The sequence below is a fragment of the Centroberyx gerrardi genome, chromosome 18, assembly GCF_048128805.1.
Source record: "Centroberyx gerrardi isolate f3 chromosome 18, fCenGer3.hap1.cur.20231027, whole genome shotgun sequence".
Lineage (NCBI taxonomy): Eukaryota > Metazoa > Chordata > Actinopteri > Beryciformes > Berycidae > Centroberyx > Centroberyx gerrardi.
The window spans coordinates 22,223,870-22,244,322 of record NC_136014.1 but is presented as its reverse complement, the minus strand read 5'-3'; the positions used below and the strand labels follow the sequence as shown (position 1 = coordinate 22,244,322).

The 20,453-nt window shown below is 41.2% G+C and overlaps 2 protein-coding genes across 2 annotated transcripts; one reads left to right on the top strand and one right to left on the bottom strand.

The window, feature by feature from the left end:
• Window positions 1-652: 652 nt before the first annotated feature.
• tube1 (tubulin, epsilon 1) lies at window positions 653-11,865 on the top strand. Its single transcript, XM_071899240.2, has 12 exons — window positions 653-781; window positions 1,050-1,123; window positions 3,666-3,718; window positions 3,835-3,892; window positions 4,095-4,210; window positions 5,465-5,586; window positions 6,352-6,539; window positions 6,689-6,861; window positions 7,957-8,097; window positions 9,345-9,485; window positions 10,241-10,415; window positions 11,478-11,865. The coding sequence occupies exons 1-12, from the start codon at window positions 757-759 to the stop codon at window positions 11,634-11,636; spliced, it is 1,425 nt and encodes a 474-aa protein (XP_071755341.1). The 5' UTR covers window positions 653-756; the 3' UTR covers window positions 11,637-11,865.
• Window positions 11,866-12,295: 430 nt separating this feature from the next.
• On the bottom strand, window positions 12,296-16,981 carry ccn6 (cellular communication network factor 6). The gene is made up of 5 exons (XM_071899241.2): window positions 16,934-16,981; window positions 15,260-15,539; window positions 13,849-14,091; window positions 12,860-13,053; window positions 12,296-12,620 (listed from the first exon to the last, which is right to left on the bottom strand). The coding sequence occupies exons 1-5, from the start codon at window positions 16,979-16,981 to the stop codon at window positions 12,339-12,341; spliced, it is 1,047 nt and encodes a 348-aa protein (XP_071755342.1). The 3' UTR covers window positions 12,296-12,338.
• Between the last annotated feature and the right edge of the window lie 3,472 nt (window positions 16,982-20,453).

Here is a 20,453-nt window from a genome sequence, read left to right as displayed (position 1 = left end):
AGAAGTGGATGAGGGAAAACAACTTGCCTCAGAGAAGAATATAGCAAAGCGAGAGGGCAATCTGACGCGTACTTCCGTCTTTGTTTAAATGCCTGTATCTGGACGAGAGTGCCTCTGTTTGGAGAGTGTAATATATTTCAGATTCAGTCGAATAACATTGGTAACCTGGCAGTACACTACGAATTAGCAGAAAACAATTAGTTTTGCCGTTGTTCCCAATTTTCACATGCGCAATGTGACAAATTCGGTGCTACTCTGGCTAACTAGCTAAACTGTGCCGATGTCGGTTATGATCCAAACAGTCATTTAAGTTGTTGTTTTCATGACATTATACGGAGCTAAATATACTAGCTAGATTAATATCTGTGCATGTATCTGTGAGCCCGTGTGAGATGTCCATATGTGGACTACACAAATTTATATTTTGTAATCACTAATATCTTTGACTGCCTCTAAGAGATCTCTCTTCCGGGAGGCGTTTGGTTGCTCTCAAGTGCTGACCAAGGATCAGCTTCTTTGCCTATTTCGTTAAGCTTAAAAATGAGCAACTGGTTTTGCAGAACTGACTCCAGAGCAGTGTCGAAAGACTGCGGGATTTACGCCGTTTCCATGACAATACGTCATTAGCACTCGACCAAACACAGCTGAGGCGCGGAGCTCAAACGTCTTTTCGTTTTTATAAGCAGGTTATGCTAAAATGTTGTCAACGTTATAAGACGACATAGCTATAAAGTCGCTGTCTGAGCTGCTGCTGCCATGACACAGTCAGTTGTTGTCCAGGGTGAGTAGTGAGTCGAGTGCAACACCGACTGAACTGAAGTAGGTTAGCATTCAGTTAGCTAACTGGCTATCGTGTGACTGTTGGCTTGGCTAAGTTATTGCAACATTAGCTAGTTAGTAATGCAAAGTTACTGAACTTATTAGGCTGACTTAGTAAGATAGTACAAGAAAGTCCTTTCTGAGAACGGGTAATGGCATCATTATTGTACAAACAAGAAACACATTTTCACAACTACTGTTAACCTAAACGTCAAATCTGTGTTCTTCAGTTGGCCAGTGTGGCAACCAGGTTGGCTGCAGGTTTTGGGATCTTGCCTTGAGAGAACATGCCCATGTAAATAAAGTAAGTACAGACGCACACACTACCAAAGGAACTGTACCCAATGAGTCATAGCATCAAGCATTTGATTATTTTAATCAAGCAATATATCACTGGCTTGGATTCCTCTACTGACATTATAATACAACTTAAGTAAGTAAGATGCATTTGATAAGACCCTGCATTTTTGCAAGGTAAGTTAATAGAAAAGGCATATCTGTGAAGTAGTTAGACCAGTGTCGCTGTAAGACAGTTATCTGTGTAGGAGAAACGGGGGGTTGATTTTAGATGTACTTATATTATTATGTTTTTGATGAAGCACAATAATTGTCAATTTTGGGGCACCACTGTATCTTGGGGCTTGGCGATACAGAACCAAGGTGGACCGCTTAGGCTCTGCTAAAGGGCCAATTTCAACATAGCACATTAACTAATCAATCTGAAGGAATGAATTATTTTCAATATCAGAGGTTAGGCATTTCCATAAATGCAACTATGCAAGTATGAGCCAGATTCCTGTGCACATGTTTTATTGGTACACACACAGTACAGTACCTACTCTATACATGATCTACAGCTATGACACACAAGATAACAGAAAATAAGAAAATAAAGAGGACCAGCTTACAAGATTTAGGTTATTGGTAATCAATAGCTAATATCTGTGCCATTTGTCTGTGAATGGAGGTCGTTCTCAAGTGTCCGGTTGTGGTGAAACGTCCTGGCAGCGGAGTGACAAGTCTTTGTCCAAACACGTGAAGGTTTATCTCGGGCAGTTAATCTTGTAGGTTGTTTGTTTGTTAGCAGATTCTTGGACGGAACCCTCCATCCTTCACGAGTCTACCTTGAACTTGAGAGAGAAGTTTTATCTGGGATGCACCAAAGGGGGCGGGTCGTGGCCCTTTGGTCATTGCAATAAACTTACCCGGGAATGGGGGTTCCAGTGTAATAACTATATTCTGGATGTATAAGAAACTATGTTTATGGTACATAGTAGTAACACATTCTTGGTGACCCAAAATTAATTATTGATTTGTTTGACACCAAACATGACTGTGTTATGTACATTAAGAATGGAGTAAATTGTACGAGCATAAAAAGACACGTTCCACGCTTTGTAAAACAATCAAACACCCGTATGTTACACTGGATGCAGTTCTCCATTGAGTCCTGGATAGAAAACTCAGTTAAAGTCTGTTATTTGTTATATTTTGAGAGTTTTGCACAGGGTGGGAAATATTCCTTTGTTCTTCTGCTCTGTGCACAGGCAAGGCACATTCATGCCAGGCCAAGCTCCGGTCAGGTGAGACCACATGGGACCAGGATCTGGACCCCTGGGGAGCACAGGGCTGTAACCAGACCAGACTGTTGTTTTGGTCCTTTTGACCACAAATCCTCTGATTAGTGTGGACATCCTGTGGAGAACTGTTTTGGACATCATTAAAATGCAGATTAGTTTAATTTGGAACATTTTCTTCGGTGAAGCCTGTGATGGGATTTCCTTTGGGGCTGTTGGTGTGTCACCCAAGTGACTTCTGCACTGTCTCTCCTACATCTGCATGTGATAACAAACCATACAGCAAACCTCCCTTATAGGTTATATAGCTTCCTTATAGTTGTAGAAAAAAGTTGTTGCATTGTGAAGTAGGCAATGAAGTTGGCAGCTTCAGTGACAGCTGGAATGTTCAGAAGCACTCAATATTACTGGGGAAGTTTTTGGGACGGGGTTAGGCATGGGCCCGTTTCAGATTTTCATGGTAAACAGTTTTGTCCAGAAAATATTCTGGTAACTGGTACAATCGTATAATTGATAAAAATCGGCTGAAAAATTACTGTGTGCTAAAACATTAAAATTGCTTTGGCCCATGTTTTGAATTGCAAAAACATATTTTGTCAAACATTTTTTGTTCAATTTGAAGTTTGCCACATATATATGCGCAGCAGTTAATACTATACTGACCAACTTCTTCCATTGTCGGTCTTTCACAATCATAAGTTTGCTTTTCTGACTTTGCTTTTGAGTGTCAGCATATGACACATGTCCACATGTCCATCAGATGGCGGTGTCTTCTGAAATCTCAGTAGTGACGGCTATAGAAGCTGACACTTGTGTCATTATTGTTGTTGTTTATTACCGTGATATCAAGTTCAAGTTTGTTTATTTATATAGCCCTTTATCACAAGCATGTCTCAGAGGACTTTACAGAGAATGAGCCTAACTAGATCTAACTTATCAAAAATCAGTGGTGAACAAAATTATATAGGACAAACCCTAGCGAGAAGCACAAGACAGACAAGAACAGATCTTAGCAAGACAAAACAGCCTACCTATTCTACATAGCCTAACCTACCCGGCACCACCAGCCTTAGACCCTCACTGCACACAAGGAAAAACTCCCAAGAAAAAAAACCTGGAAGAAGCACTATTTATGAGAATCCCCCTATTGTGTGAACTGTGACAGGAAGTTGGGCTTCGTCTCATCCCATTGACAGATACATATTTATCGCCTATCGCCTCTACAAGAGCATCTGTAACATCCTGGCGTTTTTTTTCTCTCTCATTCAGAAAGGAGTGTACGATGAGGCCCTGAGTAGCTTTTTCCGGAATGTGGACTCAAGGTAATCACACTCCCTTTGAGCGATGGTTGTTGCTACATGGGTTGAAAAATGTGCCTTCTACTCAGTGGTCCAAATGGAGTCCTTTTCTAAGTTTTGTCCTGTGTGTGCTTTTCCAGGAAAAATGGTGGGGGAGCCTGTGACATCGGTGGGAGAATCCAATATCTGAAGGCCAGGGTAAATTCTGCTTGTGATTAATTGGCTTGCATGATTAAGGCGATTTCTGTTGTAATCATTGTGTGTGTATGCATGCGTGCGTGTGTGCCAGGTTTAACTTTACTTGTAAGGTCCAGAAGTCCAATTACTAGATAACAACTTGTACCAAAAAGTGTGTGTGCTGGCTTCACACCCTCTAAGAGGAATTTTTTTTAATACACAGGCAGTGCTGGTGGACATGGAGGAGAGCGTGGTGAATGAGATCCTGCAGGGCCCGCTGCGAGAGGTGTTTGACAGCACTCAGCTCCTCACAGACGTGTCAGGTTCAGGCAACAACTGGTAAGAGACACACTGAGACATATAGCTTTATTGTAATGGTGTAGTGTTCAGAAATTCAGCTGGGATCCAAAATGGTCACAGAAAAATTCAACTTGCTTGCCAAATGAATCCGTAGAAAGTGTTTGACTGGATAAAATGCTTAAATCACTCTACTTGCTTTGTTTTTTTTTCCGCTACTGCATTCCAATTTCCCAAGAATATAACAGGATGAAGAAAATAAGGCAGACTAGTTGGCAATTGTGCATTTTTTTCATAATGAGCCTCCACAATAGCCTAATAACCAAATCATTTTGGGTCCAGAGACAAACACCCATAAAGAAAAATTGGGTGAAAGGTCAGTAATGCTGCCTTAGAGAACTGGTGTGAACTTTACCACTATGGGTTTCCCTTGGCATGACAGCCATTTTGAAAAGAAGCGGTGCCTCTTGGCAATGACATGCTTCTCCAGCAGAATTGTTGGACACACGCTGGGAGTGGAATTTGCAACATATTTAAAGAACAGATTTCTGTGGATAGAGATACATGTGCTGCGGCTGTGTTACTTTGGAGCCATCCATACACTTTAGGTTCCCACTTCAACAGTGGCCTTGTTTGCCTTTTTAATATTTTCATGGCAAGAATTAGCCTATTTCTCAGTATTATCTCATATCCGATAGGTTATGCAGAAATGTTTACCTTTTTCCTCAAGCACTAGCTTAGTTTGTAAAATCTAGGGCCCTACAAAATGAATCTTCTTTCCCAAATTCCAAATTTTGCCTAGCTCAGTCAGTTTAACACACATGCACACAGCTTTCCACAAACAGCCCTGCTCCCCTCACGCTTTATTGTGATGTTTCAATTTGTTTCTGTTCAGTTTTTAAATGTATTCAGATTTCTCAGATACTGGGCATTTTACTATTTTTGCCAGCACCTCCCAGGTCTGGGGCTTGGAAGTTTTCGTTTCATTTTTAAATCCAGATACTATTTTTTTTTTCCAGCAGTGGTTTCCTCAAAATGTCAAACAAAGAAGCCCTAACATGTACTTGAATAAACTGATCATGTTTTTTTTTTCTTTTTGTTATGGGACCCAAATGAGAAAATTATTTTCTCATCCTGGGACCAAGGTTTATTAAAACATATTAATTCTCTTCATATGTGGACTTATCAGAAACAGACCTGTGACCCATTTTGGGCACCAATCCATAGTTTAAAACAGCTTTGTTTATCACATTAACCATTCAACAATCTGCTTTCTCCCTCGTCCTCTTTCTGCAGGGCAGTTGGACACATGACATATGGCTCAGCCTACAGGGAGCAGATAGTGGATAAGCTGCGGAGGGCAGCAGAACATTGTGACTGCCTGCAGTGCTTCTTCCTCATTCACTCTATGGGAGGAGGTAAGGAACAAAAAACAATTCGACCCTGCTTTCTATGTATGCTTCTGCTAAATCAGGGAACAAAAGTTAAATCTGACTATTCAGTATTATCTTAAAAGAATACAAAATCTTTTGGCAAATAAGCTCTTTGCGACAAGATGACTACCAGTTTCATTTCTGTGTCTATGGTGCATCTTAATGTTTTAGGATATTATGATATTACATCAAATACTAGACATACAGAGGTGAAGATGCTACTGATCTTCTCATTCCAATACAATAAGTTGATCAAAAAGCTTATTTGCCAAAAATCCATGTATTGCTTTAAGCATTCTAAATCAAAAGTCCAACATATTGGCACTACCTTCTAAGGATTCATTAAATAGTAATTCTTTGAAGAGGGGATGAAGAAAGGATGGCATGCACCTTTTTAGTTGAAATGATTATACCCCCTTGTTGACAATAATTTTAAACAAAGTGAAGGGGAAATCAAGAATTTTCCTGCCACCAGGTCTTATTAAAACATATATTCCCAATATTGTGGAAGGATTTGAAATTCATACTTGCCACCAGCAAAATTCTGGTAAATTTTGGCTGTGGCTAATAATTGTCTACTCAACCAGCTACTTTGGTGGGTAACCATAATTTGGAGGTACTAATCTATCCTAAAAATCTATTTTGCTGTTAAATCAGCAAAAGTGGCCAGTTAAGTATGGGATTACAGGGCTAGCCACTGTGGCCAGCGCACAAATAAAGTTAGTTTCCGTCCCTTATTGTGACTGTAAGGTACGGGCTCCGGCCTGGGGACCAGAGTGCTGAGCCTGCTGGAGGAGGAGTTCCCCGAGGTTTGTCGAATTGTCACCTCCATCTATCCGTCCGCTGAGGATGATGTCATCACCTCCCCCTACAACAGTGTCCTGGCCATGAGAGAGCTCACAGAGCACGCCGACTGTGTTCTGCCTGTGGAAAATCAGGTGTGTGCATTTGTAAAGGTTTTGTTTCCCCACCCCATTATTCTCTGCAAAGCTCTCTGCTGATTATTTGCAAGTATGAACACCTCTGCATCCTTACTGATTACACTGACTTCTTAACGTAGTGACTTTTCGTGCTTCCCCTCCTCCAGTCATTGGTCGACATTGTGAACAAGATCAAGCATATGTCTCAAGGTGGAAAGCCAGGGTCGGTGATCAAGAGAGACAGCACCATCATCTCTGGCCAGGGTGGACTCAGTGGGACAGAGAAGCCCTTTGATGCCATGAATAACATTGTGGCCAACCTGTTGCTCAATATTACGAGGTATAGTACTCTATAGTTATCGGAGACCCCGGTCAGCTGTGGGGAAAGAGGCCTGTCACAGAATGTTTGGACATTGATTTTACCGCTGGTTACAAAGAACATGCCACCGCTGTCAGCTTCTTTTCTTGTGTAATCTTGTTTCTGTATCTTTTGTTTGTCTTGATTGTGAAGCACCTAGTAAACTTTGTTTTCGATACTTCTTATACAATTGAAGGCGACAACACAAGGAAAGATTGCAGTGTTATCGCCGCTTCCTCCCTGACGAAACAAAGAAAATGCATAGTTTCTGTGTAGTGCTAGGGTGTGCAAAATATACTTTAAAAGTGGGAGAGAAATTGGGGAGGAAGAGGTGATGATGTTGATATCTTTCTTTCTGCAACGTGCCATTGTAACCACTGGGAACCATGCTCCGACCAGTCCATTACAGGCCATACCAGGCCAGACTACCATACATTCCTTTTTTTTTATTGTGACAAGGATTTGCTGACTGCTTGATATCCAAATGAGCGCTCTCAACCCCATCGCTTTTTTTAAAATCCCAGCTCAAGCCAGGTTTCTCCACGCTCCACCTAGTTTATAGACAAGAGATAGTTAAATCTTTGCACTGGTAAATGATTGCCTCTCCATTCCTCAGTTTTCTGGTGTGGTTCAAACATTTGTTTTTTACAAGATCAAAGGCCGTTAACAAATACTTGTGAGGAACCAACAATATAGAGTTAGAGCCTTTCCTCAAAGAACTGACTGCGTAATTGCATATTGCAGAACCCTCTCCCCCTTTTTTTAAGCAGTTTTGTCATATTTTGTTTCCAGTCTGAAGTGAATTAACTTTGTGAGTTGTTTGAAGTTCAAATGTATGTTAGGGTCATGATGTTAGATGGTCGAATGTATAAGATAGATGATAGATGATAGATGGGTATTTTTTCCAACAATTGTTACCAATACATTTTGTCATGATGATGTTATACACAATGATTGTCACATTTTGAAAATCCCCATTGCTGCTTAAATCAGGATCACTCAGTTACTTTTAACCTCAAAATGTTGCCTCTCTATCATTGTCCTTATGTGTCATGAGATGTTTATTTTCTGTTGCAGCTCAGCTCGTTTTGAAGGCTCTCTCAACATGGATCTGAATGAGATTGCTATGAACCTGGTCCCCTTTCCTCGTCTGCACTATCTGGTGCCTAGCCTCACCCCTCTCTACACACTGGCAGATGTCAACGTTCCCACCAGAAGGTCTGCTGTCTGGCTGTCTGTGCAGCTATTTTCACCTCACAGTTGTTTTGACTCCTGTGGTGCTCAGGGTATTCATTAAGCTTGCATGTTCCCCACTATCCCTTTTACACTTGGCTTATGTTGATTGTAGTGATGAATGACAGGGCAGCTCCCTCCCATGATGCCCTCACTGATTAGTAGTGTACAGAATATACCTACAAAACTGTATTTTGATAGACTGATGATAAAACAGCATTGTTCATATGGGAAAAAGACAAAATAATTTATCATGGATATATGGAATTTATACAGTAGGCCAATTACTTCATAGGATTCACAAAGAAAGAATAGGAATTATAATAGCAGTGTTACCAACTTTTGTTAGACAACATATGCATGCATACTCAAAAGCTAGAGTAGGAGAGACTGCAGAAAAGGGCTTTTTTCAAGTCCGAGCATCTTTCATCTGTTCATTTTAAATTTCTGTTTTAGAAGAACTGTGGCTGGTTAGGTTGAATATGGCTTTAAGTTGCCTGTTATTCTTTGGTCTGATCAAGACCATAGTTTAAAGAAGAGGCATAAGCTTCACAAATGTAACTAAGTCAGTGTGCACATCACTTCTTCTTTATTATGCGGGACTGTGGCAGCTTCAAGTTTAGCGGTGCAGGCTTGCGACGGGAATGTCACCAGTTAACACACACACACACACGCACACACACACACACACCTCCCCCAACAACAACTCCCATCAAGGTTGCCTTGTGTGAGCCACTTGACCCTGGAATGCTCCAGTGGAGCTGCTCAGTGGTCAACACTAGAAGACTGTGGTCATACTGGTTAACTCCCATATGTGAATGTGTATAACTGTATGAATGTGAAGCAGGGCAGTGCTGAAAAATAGCTTGCCTAGTCAGCAAAACTTCCCTGGATAAATAAAGGTTAAAAAAAATTCTCCTTTCTCCCACACTGCCCCCATTCAAATACAGCTAAGACACTGAAATCTCTATAAGGCCATTGCAAAAGTAACTGTAGCCAGTGGAGAGATTGCCAAGCAGAATTCTGTTAAAAATGAACATGAAGATTGTATGTCCTCCCATCAAACAAACTGTATTTTAGACACTAATGAAGATGTAATATTTATGAAGTATTCGCCGCACTGAGCACTTCTTTGTAACCATGATGTAACATCTTGCAAAACAAGTCTCAAGTCACATAATGTGAATTTCTCCCTCTGTCACTGAGCTGTCTTCTCTCTCTGTGCCCTCTAGACTGGATCAGATGTTCAGCGATGCCTTCAGTAAAGACCACCAGTTGATCCGAGCCGACCCAAAGCACAGCCTCTACCTGGCCTGCGCCCTCATGGTCAGGGGCAACGTGCAGGTGTCTGACCTCCGCAGGAACATCGAGAGGTCAGAACGGCAGCCTCCCACTCAGTCGCTATTACCAACGCAGACGGTTGGCCTTAAGCTGCTAGACGTGCCGGTACACCCATGCTGATAGGCCCAAAGATGACCTTCCCAGTCACTCTCTCAAATAGTACCCCCATTCAGCGCTGGGTGTTTTTTTGCTTAAACGACAGTAGTGATTCATGACTGGCCCATTCAGCTCCCACCTCTCCTCTGCTCTCACTTCACCGCTCTCCCTGCAGACCTTGTTTTCATGTGGCACGTTGTCAAGAGAAACTGAAACAGAAGCTGGTATGAGAGCGCATACTTGTGCGTGACCATGGTGTAAATCAGGAGGAAAATACTGCCCACCAAAATACACCTCCTGGCAGATTTAGGCACTGGGCTTGTATTGCAGCAGTATTTCACTATCGGTGTTATATACACAAAACAGATGATGATTTAATCTTAACAGGATGCTTTGACTTTTAAATTGTAGTGGCACTTACACCTACTGAAAAACAGAATGTTAGTATTATTAGCATCTTCATTTGAAACAACAGGTACCACTAGTCACAAGCTAGCTCATTAGTTGGTTTCAGTAAGAAATGCTTACAATGCTATCAAGTCATTTTAAGTGCAACTGAAAGAATATTGCAGATTCTTTTCTTCATAACGAGTGAAGGATCCCTTTTAATTGGCTGCTGCTCTTTGTAGCATTAAGTGTGTTTTTCTCACAGGAGATTAAACTGACTATAAATCTTTCCTCCCGGCTCCAGACTGAGGCCCTCGCTGCCCTTTGTCTCCTGGAACCAGGAGGGCTGGAAGACGGGCCTGTGTTCGGTGCCTCCCGTCGGCCACTCCCACTCCCTGCTCGCCCTGGCCAACAACACCTGTGTGAAGCCCACATTTATGGATCTCCGAGAACGCTTCACCAAGCTCTACAGGAAGAAGGTTCGTTTCAGGGTCTTCTTATGTTTTCATGCCATTGGTGGATGCGCTGTACACAACAAAATAACAAATTGTGTAAAAGAACGAATACCTCCACACTGGCCCTGTTTTTTCCCTCAAGGGAGTATACATTCCAGTCTGTTCTTAAAATGTAGTAAGGGAGTGTGTACGCTCATTCTCCTGAAAAAGACCATACCCATTGATCATACCCATTCAATTTAATCATGAAGTCCTGGTAGATTATATCCTAAAGAAATTAAATGCAGAAATAGGCATAACTAATGTTCAATTCCTCCAAACAAATACTGTATAGCTTTTTTTTGTTCATTAGAAGCCATTGTGGTAAACTTCTAGTTTTCAGTGTGAGAAGGTAGTAGAGCAGACCAGCAGAGAGAGAGTGCACGCCTCCTTTCAAATTACTGTGCAAATCAGTCTGCATGACACGACTGGATGCATACTGCCAGCATGTCTTATCTATTCATTGGAGGTCACAGCCAAATGTTTGGGTGTGTCTTGTGCTCAAAATGAAGCTGTAACAAAGTTTCACAAATCAAACATGACAAGATTATCTCAACTGTTGAATATGCATTTTTTTTCAGTGGCTTTATAAATAAGGCCCAGGATCTGGGTATTCCCTCCTTTTTTCATCATTCAACTTGGTCTGATCTTCAAACTCGATTAAAGGTTAAATTGGGATGCGAGTACATTATTTTCAGCGTTGACACTAAAAGTACACACACTGTACCTTCAGAGTGATCCTCAGTCTTTTTTTATGCTTTATATATGAATTCAAAGTTGGCATTCAGTCATTTTCTTGATGAAATTGCACTGCCACTTGCCCATAATAGACCATTCCAAAGGTAATATCACTTGGCAGAACTTAATTTTTTGTTTTTATAGACATATCACTCAGGGTGGTATTGCCACATGCCTTCTTTAAAGAATCAGTGACTGGTATCCCAATCAGATTATCCCTAGAAATACTTTGCTCACGTTTGTTTGTATTCAGACCGAGTGACTTTACTATACATTCTCCTCTCTCATTGGGTTATTTTTTGTTTTTAGGCTCACTTACATCACTACCTCCATGTAGAGGGAATGGAGCAGAGCTGCTTCTCAGATGCCATCGCCTCCCTCAGCTCACTGATTGAGGAGTATCATCATCTGGATGCCACCAAGGGGAGACTCATGCCCGACGCACCCAGACTCAGCATCGCCACATGAAGGTCCGCTGTGTTTTGCCTGTGTCTGTTTCTGTCTGTCTGTGTGCCCATCTGCTTGTACAGTGATATAATTGTTTTTCAAAAAGGACTTCATACAACCAAATATTTTGTATATATTTTTATAAGTTATATATCAATATTGTGAGTCTAAATTATGACCTGATTCAGAATGTATTTTTCTGCCTGTGAAAAAATAAAAAAAACAGGAACCACATGTAAAAAAACAAATAGAATGCAACTGGTGGTAATGAATGAATGCAATGAGAATACTGACACAGTTTAACTTAATCCATAGGTCATATTATTCATGAGCATGATCTCTTTTGCCGTTTGTGGGCTCCCTGACATCCAAAGTATTACTGAGGTACTGTTAATCAGTCAACATCTGCTATTACAGCTACTACGTTGGCTACAACCCATGTTGTTATTGCACACGCAGGCCCTGAAGACAGGGTTCATGAAGCCTTTTTTCATAACTAACAATGTTTTCCTTCATTTATCTAATCATCCCAGCCATTCTTCTTCACGAACTGAGGTTTTATGTTTCGAGTTTCACTTGTTAAGCCCTTTTTGAGTAGCCTAGAGGCAGATGGCCACTGGTTAGGAGAACTTTATCACCAAAGCATGAGTATGGCTCAGTCCTCCCACAGTCTGCCACAGTAAGGCTAGTGCTCTGTGTCTGTGGGCTTCTTGGTTGGATCCACTAGAGGAAGCGCAGGTCGGTAAACATGTCACCCGGATCGTTGCACTTCTTCTGGCACACGCAGGAACTTATCCACTGCATCTTCCAGCGTGTGCTGGAGCCTCCCTTGCAGCTGAAGTTGACGGTGATCATGCGGGACTTGTTGGGGACACAGCAGCGCTTGTCTGTGCAGACGCCACAGTAGGTGGGCTTGAACTTCTTGGTGCTGGTGCAGCCAGAGAGTGTCAGCTTCTCGGCTTTCTTTGCCTGGAACTTCGGCCGACATGTCTTTCCCTTTGGCAACTAGAGGTGAAGAGAGTGATTATTTTAATTTTCATACAGACAGCATTTCATCATCATTCTTCTTAGATGCATACATCTATTGCTTTAATCCCCAGGAATATTTTTTCCAGACCATATTCATTCCCACAGCCCTAACTTTTGCCGCCACATACCAGGGGTCATTGGTTTTTGGCAGCGTTCTGTTTAGCTTTTCAATCATCAGTGTTTGCAAAGACCTGTCAACACGACTAGTATGTCACCTTTATGCTCTTAAGCACGCTCTTCTCACATGGCCGCAGCAGGCACAGGCGCCGGTCCTTCCTCATCTCACATTTGCCGTTGTCGTTGTTGACGCGCACGGAGATGCCCAAGCCACAGGTCTTGGAGCAGGGGCTCCAGGGGGTGGTCTGGATCAGGCAGTTCTTCTTCCAGGCTAAAGGAGGATCCCTGTAAGCTTTCAGTATTACAGTTAAAGGGCACTGTGTCAACAACACCCTGCACACAGACCTAGTCTGTATGCCACCATGCTGCCAATCAGAGCACAGATCTTGTTCATAATGAACCCAAAGACCCCAAAATACCTGTTCTTACCCACCTCAAATGGCTTAAATTTCTGCTGCACACAAGGAACTTCTAAATGTTTCCCTTGGGCTCATTACTAAAGTCAATAGTTATACCAGGACCATTTGCTTTTCAGTGAAAGTACGCATTACATTTGAACACATTGGGCCACCAGAACTCTGGTTTCACTTAGTACAGATGACACCGCTGGAGTGAAAATTATCTTTAGACATTCCAAAATGGTTTCAATTTCCTTGTGTGGATGTCAGTTCATGAATTCTAAATCACACTTGTGTGTTCTCTTTGCTACATTTAAATTAATGTTATGCCAGGATCAGAAGGATAACAGAGTTGTAAGAAACCAGCACATTTCTTGGCTTGCATGCCAAGTTAAGCAAAATCTGGTCAAAATACATCAAAGTTAAGTTGTAAGATCTTTGGTGCTTTTAATGAAAAGTGAGTCCCCCCCTCTCTCTGTGACTGTTTCTGACTGGAACCATCCATCCCTCTATTTTGCTCTGTAAGGCTGGCTAACCACAGTCCGCCACACTCACTCCTCTCTCTGCACGCCCTGCCAAAGTAATGAAATGCCCACTCCCCTTTTCTATCCAGCCTACTTTGACAGCAATTAGCATTCCAAGCCAGACAAGCTGGCAATTCTCCACAGGCTTTCTCTACAAACACACACCTGGCATGGCCATGTAGGTTGTATCCTGCTGGTGCTTCCTTGAGCTCTGACCGCTACGGAGGCCGGCTGGCATGTTGCCCATCAGCGGGGCGGGGCCTAAGAGACCAGCAGGCTTCTGGGTGAAAGCGGGGGTACAGCCGATGGCTCCGGCAATGCATGTACACTTGTAGAGGGGGCTGGGCTGGAAGGCTTGTCCATTCTCATAGTGGGCCCCGTTCAAGTCACACCCCACTGCCATCATGTCTGAAAGAATGAGGAAAACATCTCAGGGCTCTGGTACTACCTGATACAAGCAATGCAGCACTCTTGAGTTCTGAGTATTTATTGTATTTTAGTATGAATCTCAAAAGCTGTTATAGGAGAGGTTTTCTGTGAATGAATGCAGTCCGTTTTCAATGGTCAAAGAGATTATTAGTTATTGACAAATTATTTCCACGGGCGTACAAAAGGATTCAAATTGCAGCTTGGCAATATTGTCAGAATATCATGTCACAATAATTTTCTTATTTTTGACAGTATAACAATATTCATAACTGATGTGACCGACCTAAAAAAAAAATTTGTCATAGTGGAGTCAACTCTCATCCCACCCAAATTCCTTATAATGCTGCTACAATGTGCAGTTCTTATATTTATCAGATTAACAAAGAGCTATTTAATATTTTTGATGGCAGTATTTTTTGTGTGGATCCATCCTATGCCTAAAAATTATTACACCTCCAATCCTTTATGCAAATATCTGTCTTGAATGAAAGGAGTAGAATTGAGTTTTGTAAGATGGATTCTTCTCTGTATTGCTACTGATGAGTCTTAAACTGAAAACCCACCCTTAAAATGAAATAACATAGCCTATATTATTACTATGATCGCTAATGTTTGTAAATGGGAACAACTTGCCCCTGGATCTGTCTTTATTCTGTTTTGTCATTAGGAGATAAAACCGGGAACTGTTCCACTGACAATGAATTGGAAGTTGACTTGACAGACTAATGACATGTTTGTTTGAGCCTTTACATCCAAATGTGTCCACAAAGACTCTCCCACCCACTGTCGTAGGAGTACGTCAAATCATTTGTTTCTTGAGGACATCATTGAATTGCTATTATTGGATTACTGGGAAACTATTGTAAATAAGTCCCAGTGTACATATGACAACACATTTTATGTAGACTCACTGTTATTTCAAATTTTGTAATATTTGTTGTGTCTTCAACTATACAAAGATTTAGCCAAGTTGACAGTTATATTGCCCCATCACAATCAGCATACATCATATTGATCACTGACCAAACTCTTCAGATACAGTGAAGAAATTAAGGTTCTGTACATAACTTTGAAATGGAAAATGTGTAGGACCCCTGTTAGTTTGACACAGCTCACCCATGACTAACAAAAGACGAGACCCACTCACAAGCGCAGACTCCGACCTCGTATCTGGGCTTGTCGGCTGAGAAGTCGCAGTACATGCCCTTGTGCGGGTCGCAGACGTCCCTCTCGTTGCACGGCTCTCCGATCTGACGGGCGCAGCTCTTGCAGCAGCCGCATCCGTCCAGAACGGAGCTCACCCCCGGGGCGCACTGAGGTTTTTCGCGACACTTGCAGGGCCACTGGCAGAACTGCCGCCTCTCAGCGGCAGCCCGCCCAACTCGAGGAGCCGGCAGCTGCCCATGGTTTTGAGCCCTGCTGAAGCACTGGTGGAGGATAAGGACAAAGTTTCTGTTGGGTTGAAAATGCCTTTTTTGCAATCAATTTTTGATCAGCATTTTTATTGGTGCTGTGTTCAGACAGATACGAGCATAGGTTCAATGATTTGAGGTAACATTTTTCTGGATTGGACTTTTTTACTTGACTTTATCAAAATTGGAATGGGATGTAATGGGATGCACACCACAAGTTAACATACCCCTCACACTCAGGTTGTACTATTACTAAACTGCTTCTGGGCAGCCAAGTTCAATATTGTATGTCAAACATTAGTTGACATTAGAGAGAGAGGAGATTGCTCAAAAGAGCTACTTTTAAAGTTGTTTTCAGTGTTGGTTTTTCCATCAAGACTGAAAAAAATTCCACCTCCAAGGTACAAATGAAAATTCATGTCAGAACTGAATGAATGAGCGACTCTGTTAAGAGAAAGTTACCTCAGATATCCTAATCTCAATGTAACCATTGCCAAAATGCAATATCACATTTTATCTTAACTGACTAATTTATGATGATGATTTATGGTTAGTTCTTGTTATCTAACTGAACTAGATGTTTTCATCACTCCAACAAACAAATGTTTTATTTTATTTTAAATAAAGTTTCTAACAGAAGCATTTTGTTTAGATAGACATGTTCGAATAAAGTGGTTGACACTTTGAGCCTGAGTGCCGACGTAAACAAGCAGCCCTCTGAAAATGAATCCTATTTAGAGCCAGAAACTGCCCAAAGTGGTGGCACCACAGAAGCATAAATATTCTAGTGTGCAGTTCTGTAAACTTAATAAACTCTTCTTGGTATTTGCTATGATGCAATCCATGCATGGTGCCATTTGTGCTCCAATTCCCCTGACTACTTACTGCTTCCAAGGGTCACTGAGGGTTATGCCAAAAATTTGAAGCCTTTCTGCCAGGTTTACTGAATGAGCTCATTTCATGGTGTGAAAACGGACCCAGGGAAGCTTTAAATACAAAGACCTGAAACCTTGCTCCTCTTTTGCCAGTAAATACTCACTCAACATATGACAAAGAATAACCTTAACCCCAATAAAATATAAAAACACCACTACAAACTACTCAACAAGCAAAGAATTTTATTTTATTTTTTTAATTTATTTACAAAAATTATTTATTCATGAAAACGGTGCTACTTCTGAAAAATACCCCAGCTTTACCAAAAAGCCATGAACTCAATGTTAGACAAACGTAAATTATGAATAGCTGATGCTCTAATCTTAAGAACAACCTAGCATCTCAATGGTGTTTTCAACACCCCTTTTCCTGGTTCTCCATATAAGGCAGGTGTTGAGTGTCATATCAAGTGTTACCCTATCAGGAAACACAAGTTTGTCTGCTGGAATAGAAAAGAAAGCCAATGCTCTTACCTGTTGAGCAAAGATGAGCAGGAGGGAGCGGCAGAGAAGAGATAGCATCTCTTAAGTATTAAGGTTTGTGTGAGCTCCAGGAGAAAGCAGGGGACGACAGGGTAGGAAGGTGGGATTGAGGGAGGGGGACTGGGAGAGGGAAAAAGGCACGGGGGAAGAGATTGAGAGAGCTGACCTGTCGGAGAGGGGGACAAAGCGCCCCTCTGTCTCCTCTCCAAACACACCTTTCCTTGGCTTACCGATCCAAAGGGGAAATATTTGTCTTCATAACTGCTCGCCTGCTCCAAGGCCTTCAAGTCCTGCCTACTTGTTTATTCTTAGTCTACAGACCCATGGCCCAACATATGCACACTCATATTAGATTTATCTGGGAGCAATCATCCAACAGTCAAATCTGTAAACCATTTGTGACTCCCCCCACTATATAACAGCACGCTCCGTACGCTACATTTCAAGGAATCACTTCTGTATTTCATTCTTACTCAAACAGTGCGACAAAAACGGAATTCATAAGTAAAATTCGAGTCATAAATACATTCAGTGTATGCTGTTTGTTTAATGTGGTGCTAAGCGGTGTGGTCCTACTTTATGTGGACTGGGACGTATTTGAGTTCACATTCCTTTATTATTTACACTGAGTAAAGAGGTCCCTCTCACAGCCAGCCCTCTACCTCCATCCTCATAAAGCCAAGGCCTCTGTGACCGTTCAGAGGGAAAGACCAGAACAAAACCTGCTAACTTGTTCTGTACACTCCACAGAGCATTAAGCTACTACTACTACTACTGTAGCTGCCACTGCTACTAATAATAGTAATAATGAGGGATCTGGGTTGCTGCTGGACTACTGCTTTTTGGGGTTTTTTGAGCACCTACATAGTAAAATTTGACTTTTCTCATACTTTTTTGTGTGATTTTGTTTCTGTGATCGTATTTTGCTCTTTTACATTGTTGCATATTGTCTGCAACTTTTATGTTTTTCTTGCTACACTCTTGGTCTCCCTTGAAAACAAGATTTTTAATCTCTCTGGGACTCTGGGTATAATAATAATGATAATGATGATATACTGTAGCCCTTGTCTGAACAAACTGACAAAACGCTGAATAAGAATCTGAATCCCTACCTGCTAATTCATTCTAAGTTGCTCTGGATACGAGAATCATCTGCCTAAAAAATACTGTAAAATGAACAACAGGAAGACAACCTTCTTTACAAATTACCAACTGTTAGGAAAGACAGCTGCTAGGTTTAATCTCATGTTTCTGTTCTAAAAAGTGAAACTAATAGGGGAACTGAAGGGGAACTAATAAAGAAATAAATAATGTTACTGTGCTTGACAAACATTATTGACAGTACTGAAATCACAAAAGACACTAGGCAACTGCTAGCTCTAGTTGCATTGTTTTTCAGACAGCAACTCCTTAATAGTATGTACAACTTACAACATAATAAATATGTTGCTACACCAGTTGAAGTGACTGGTAGTACTACTGGTAGTACACAGGCCATCATTAACAGTTTTAGGAATGATCAAAAAAAGTTTCCTCTCTCATTCATTAAACTCTCCCTAACAGGTTTCTGTATTAAGTTTAAATGTTCCCAAATAAAAAAACACCTCAGATGTTTTTGGGGGTGGTTTGGTAGCCTAGTTAAATTAGATATTTTTTCATAATCCTCTAAAAGAAGGTAAACTCCCTAGGAAGCAGAGGAGATAAGAACATAGTGAATGATATGTGTCAGGATTTCCCCAGTGTAAACGACTTGGCTGGTGATAAGGGAAGAGCTACCCCCCCCCCCCACCCCCCACCCCACACACACACACACATACACACACACTCTCTGCAGAATAAGCTTGAGATCACTTGCCAAATTGACACCATTGTCGCTGTTCTTACTGCAATTGGTTAACTATCAGATAAAATACTGCTCCACTGCGCTCGTTTTTCAAACAGACGTGAGAGGCATTGCCCCTGTAATTCTTCCAATTCTCCAGAGTGGCTGTAAAGTAAACTGAAATAACTTGGAAACAAGATGAAAGGGAGGCTAAGTGAAAAGTTTAACTGACAGCGAGCGCTGCCAGGATCGAGTGACACGCTGACTTTCAACACCGGACAATGTGAGAGCTTTAGGCTTAGGTCAGACTAACTAAGACTTGTTCAAACGCGCTTACACCAGCGGTTCACCCAGTCTGAAGGAACAAACACTACACAACAAACACACACGGTGCATTGTTACCGGTATTCACCGATTTACATTTGCAGCAGTTGGTATCAGGACACCAGAATTTGCTGTTGAGCCCTCTGGTGGAGGTGTGGGTAATTCAACAAAGCATCTATGATGGGAGGTGTTCATTGATAATCCCAATGGCACTCTGACACTGTCACCCACCCCCTCTAACATCCAAGCTTCTTATGTAGGTGCTCTGCCTAAATAGTAAAAGGTATACTTACATCAGATTCTGTGTTGGTAAATTTAGTTTTTTACGCTGTCATTGTTCAAGAATTGTTGTAATGTATTTTAAATCTGCAATAAGCGATATCAGACCTTATAACCAATCCTGAAACTAATGTGTGCTCTGTGGAGATTTCATTGAGACATAATGATATAAACCAATATCCACACAGCAGCCAGCTGTGTTGCTGTTTTCACCTCCCGGGCCTCTCCTCTTGTTTTCCCCTCACTGTTATGGGTTAAATTCTACTTTGTGCAATGGAAATTTTCACACTTTCGTTCCCGCCGCAGGTGACTGGTGATGCAAATTAAATGGGTGTGAAACCCCTTTTTCTCCTCATCTTTCATCTTCACTTCAGAAAGGTAGATGATCCCCAAGGCACATTCTGTGCATTTTTTTAATGCACAGATATTTCATAGTGCAAATCCTCAGAAACATCAAACCGTTATAAGACAGAAGTAATTACAGCATACTACGGTGACTTCTGCATATGTAACAAAGACTGTGAACAATTTATGGAATCAAAAAGGCTACTATTTTTATTATTATTAGTAGTAGTAGTAGTAGTAGTAGTAGTGCTGGTGGTGGTGGTACTAGTGTTAATATACTATTTCAATCTTACTCTAATATTAGATCTTGTAAAAATGATTAAATCAAAATCAACAGCCAGGAGACGAAGTCCAAAAAAAGAAAGATACTAGCATTACTTATCCTACAATCCTATGATTTAATTTTCTGCATTAGGGAATTTTCTGCATTTTATCTTTATTTTCCTTGTCATTTTATGGAGCATTTCATTCTACTGTTTTGTTGCATGCTGCTGTTAATTCAATTCTGTCATCTAATTCCTTTATTGTATTTATTTATTTTTGCATTTCTGCCTTTATTGGAGTGTTCAAAGTCAAGAGGGGCGGGAGAGAGGGGGATGACGTGACAAACGGACAGTTCCATTTTAGTTTTTTAGTTGTTTTTTTTTGCTTGTTTTGAGATGAGATTTTTATCAGCCCCTTGTTTTTTTTATCTCAGCTGCAAAAATGTGTAATTTAGCATCTATTCTTTGTTTCTTTATC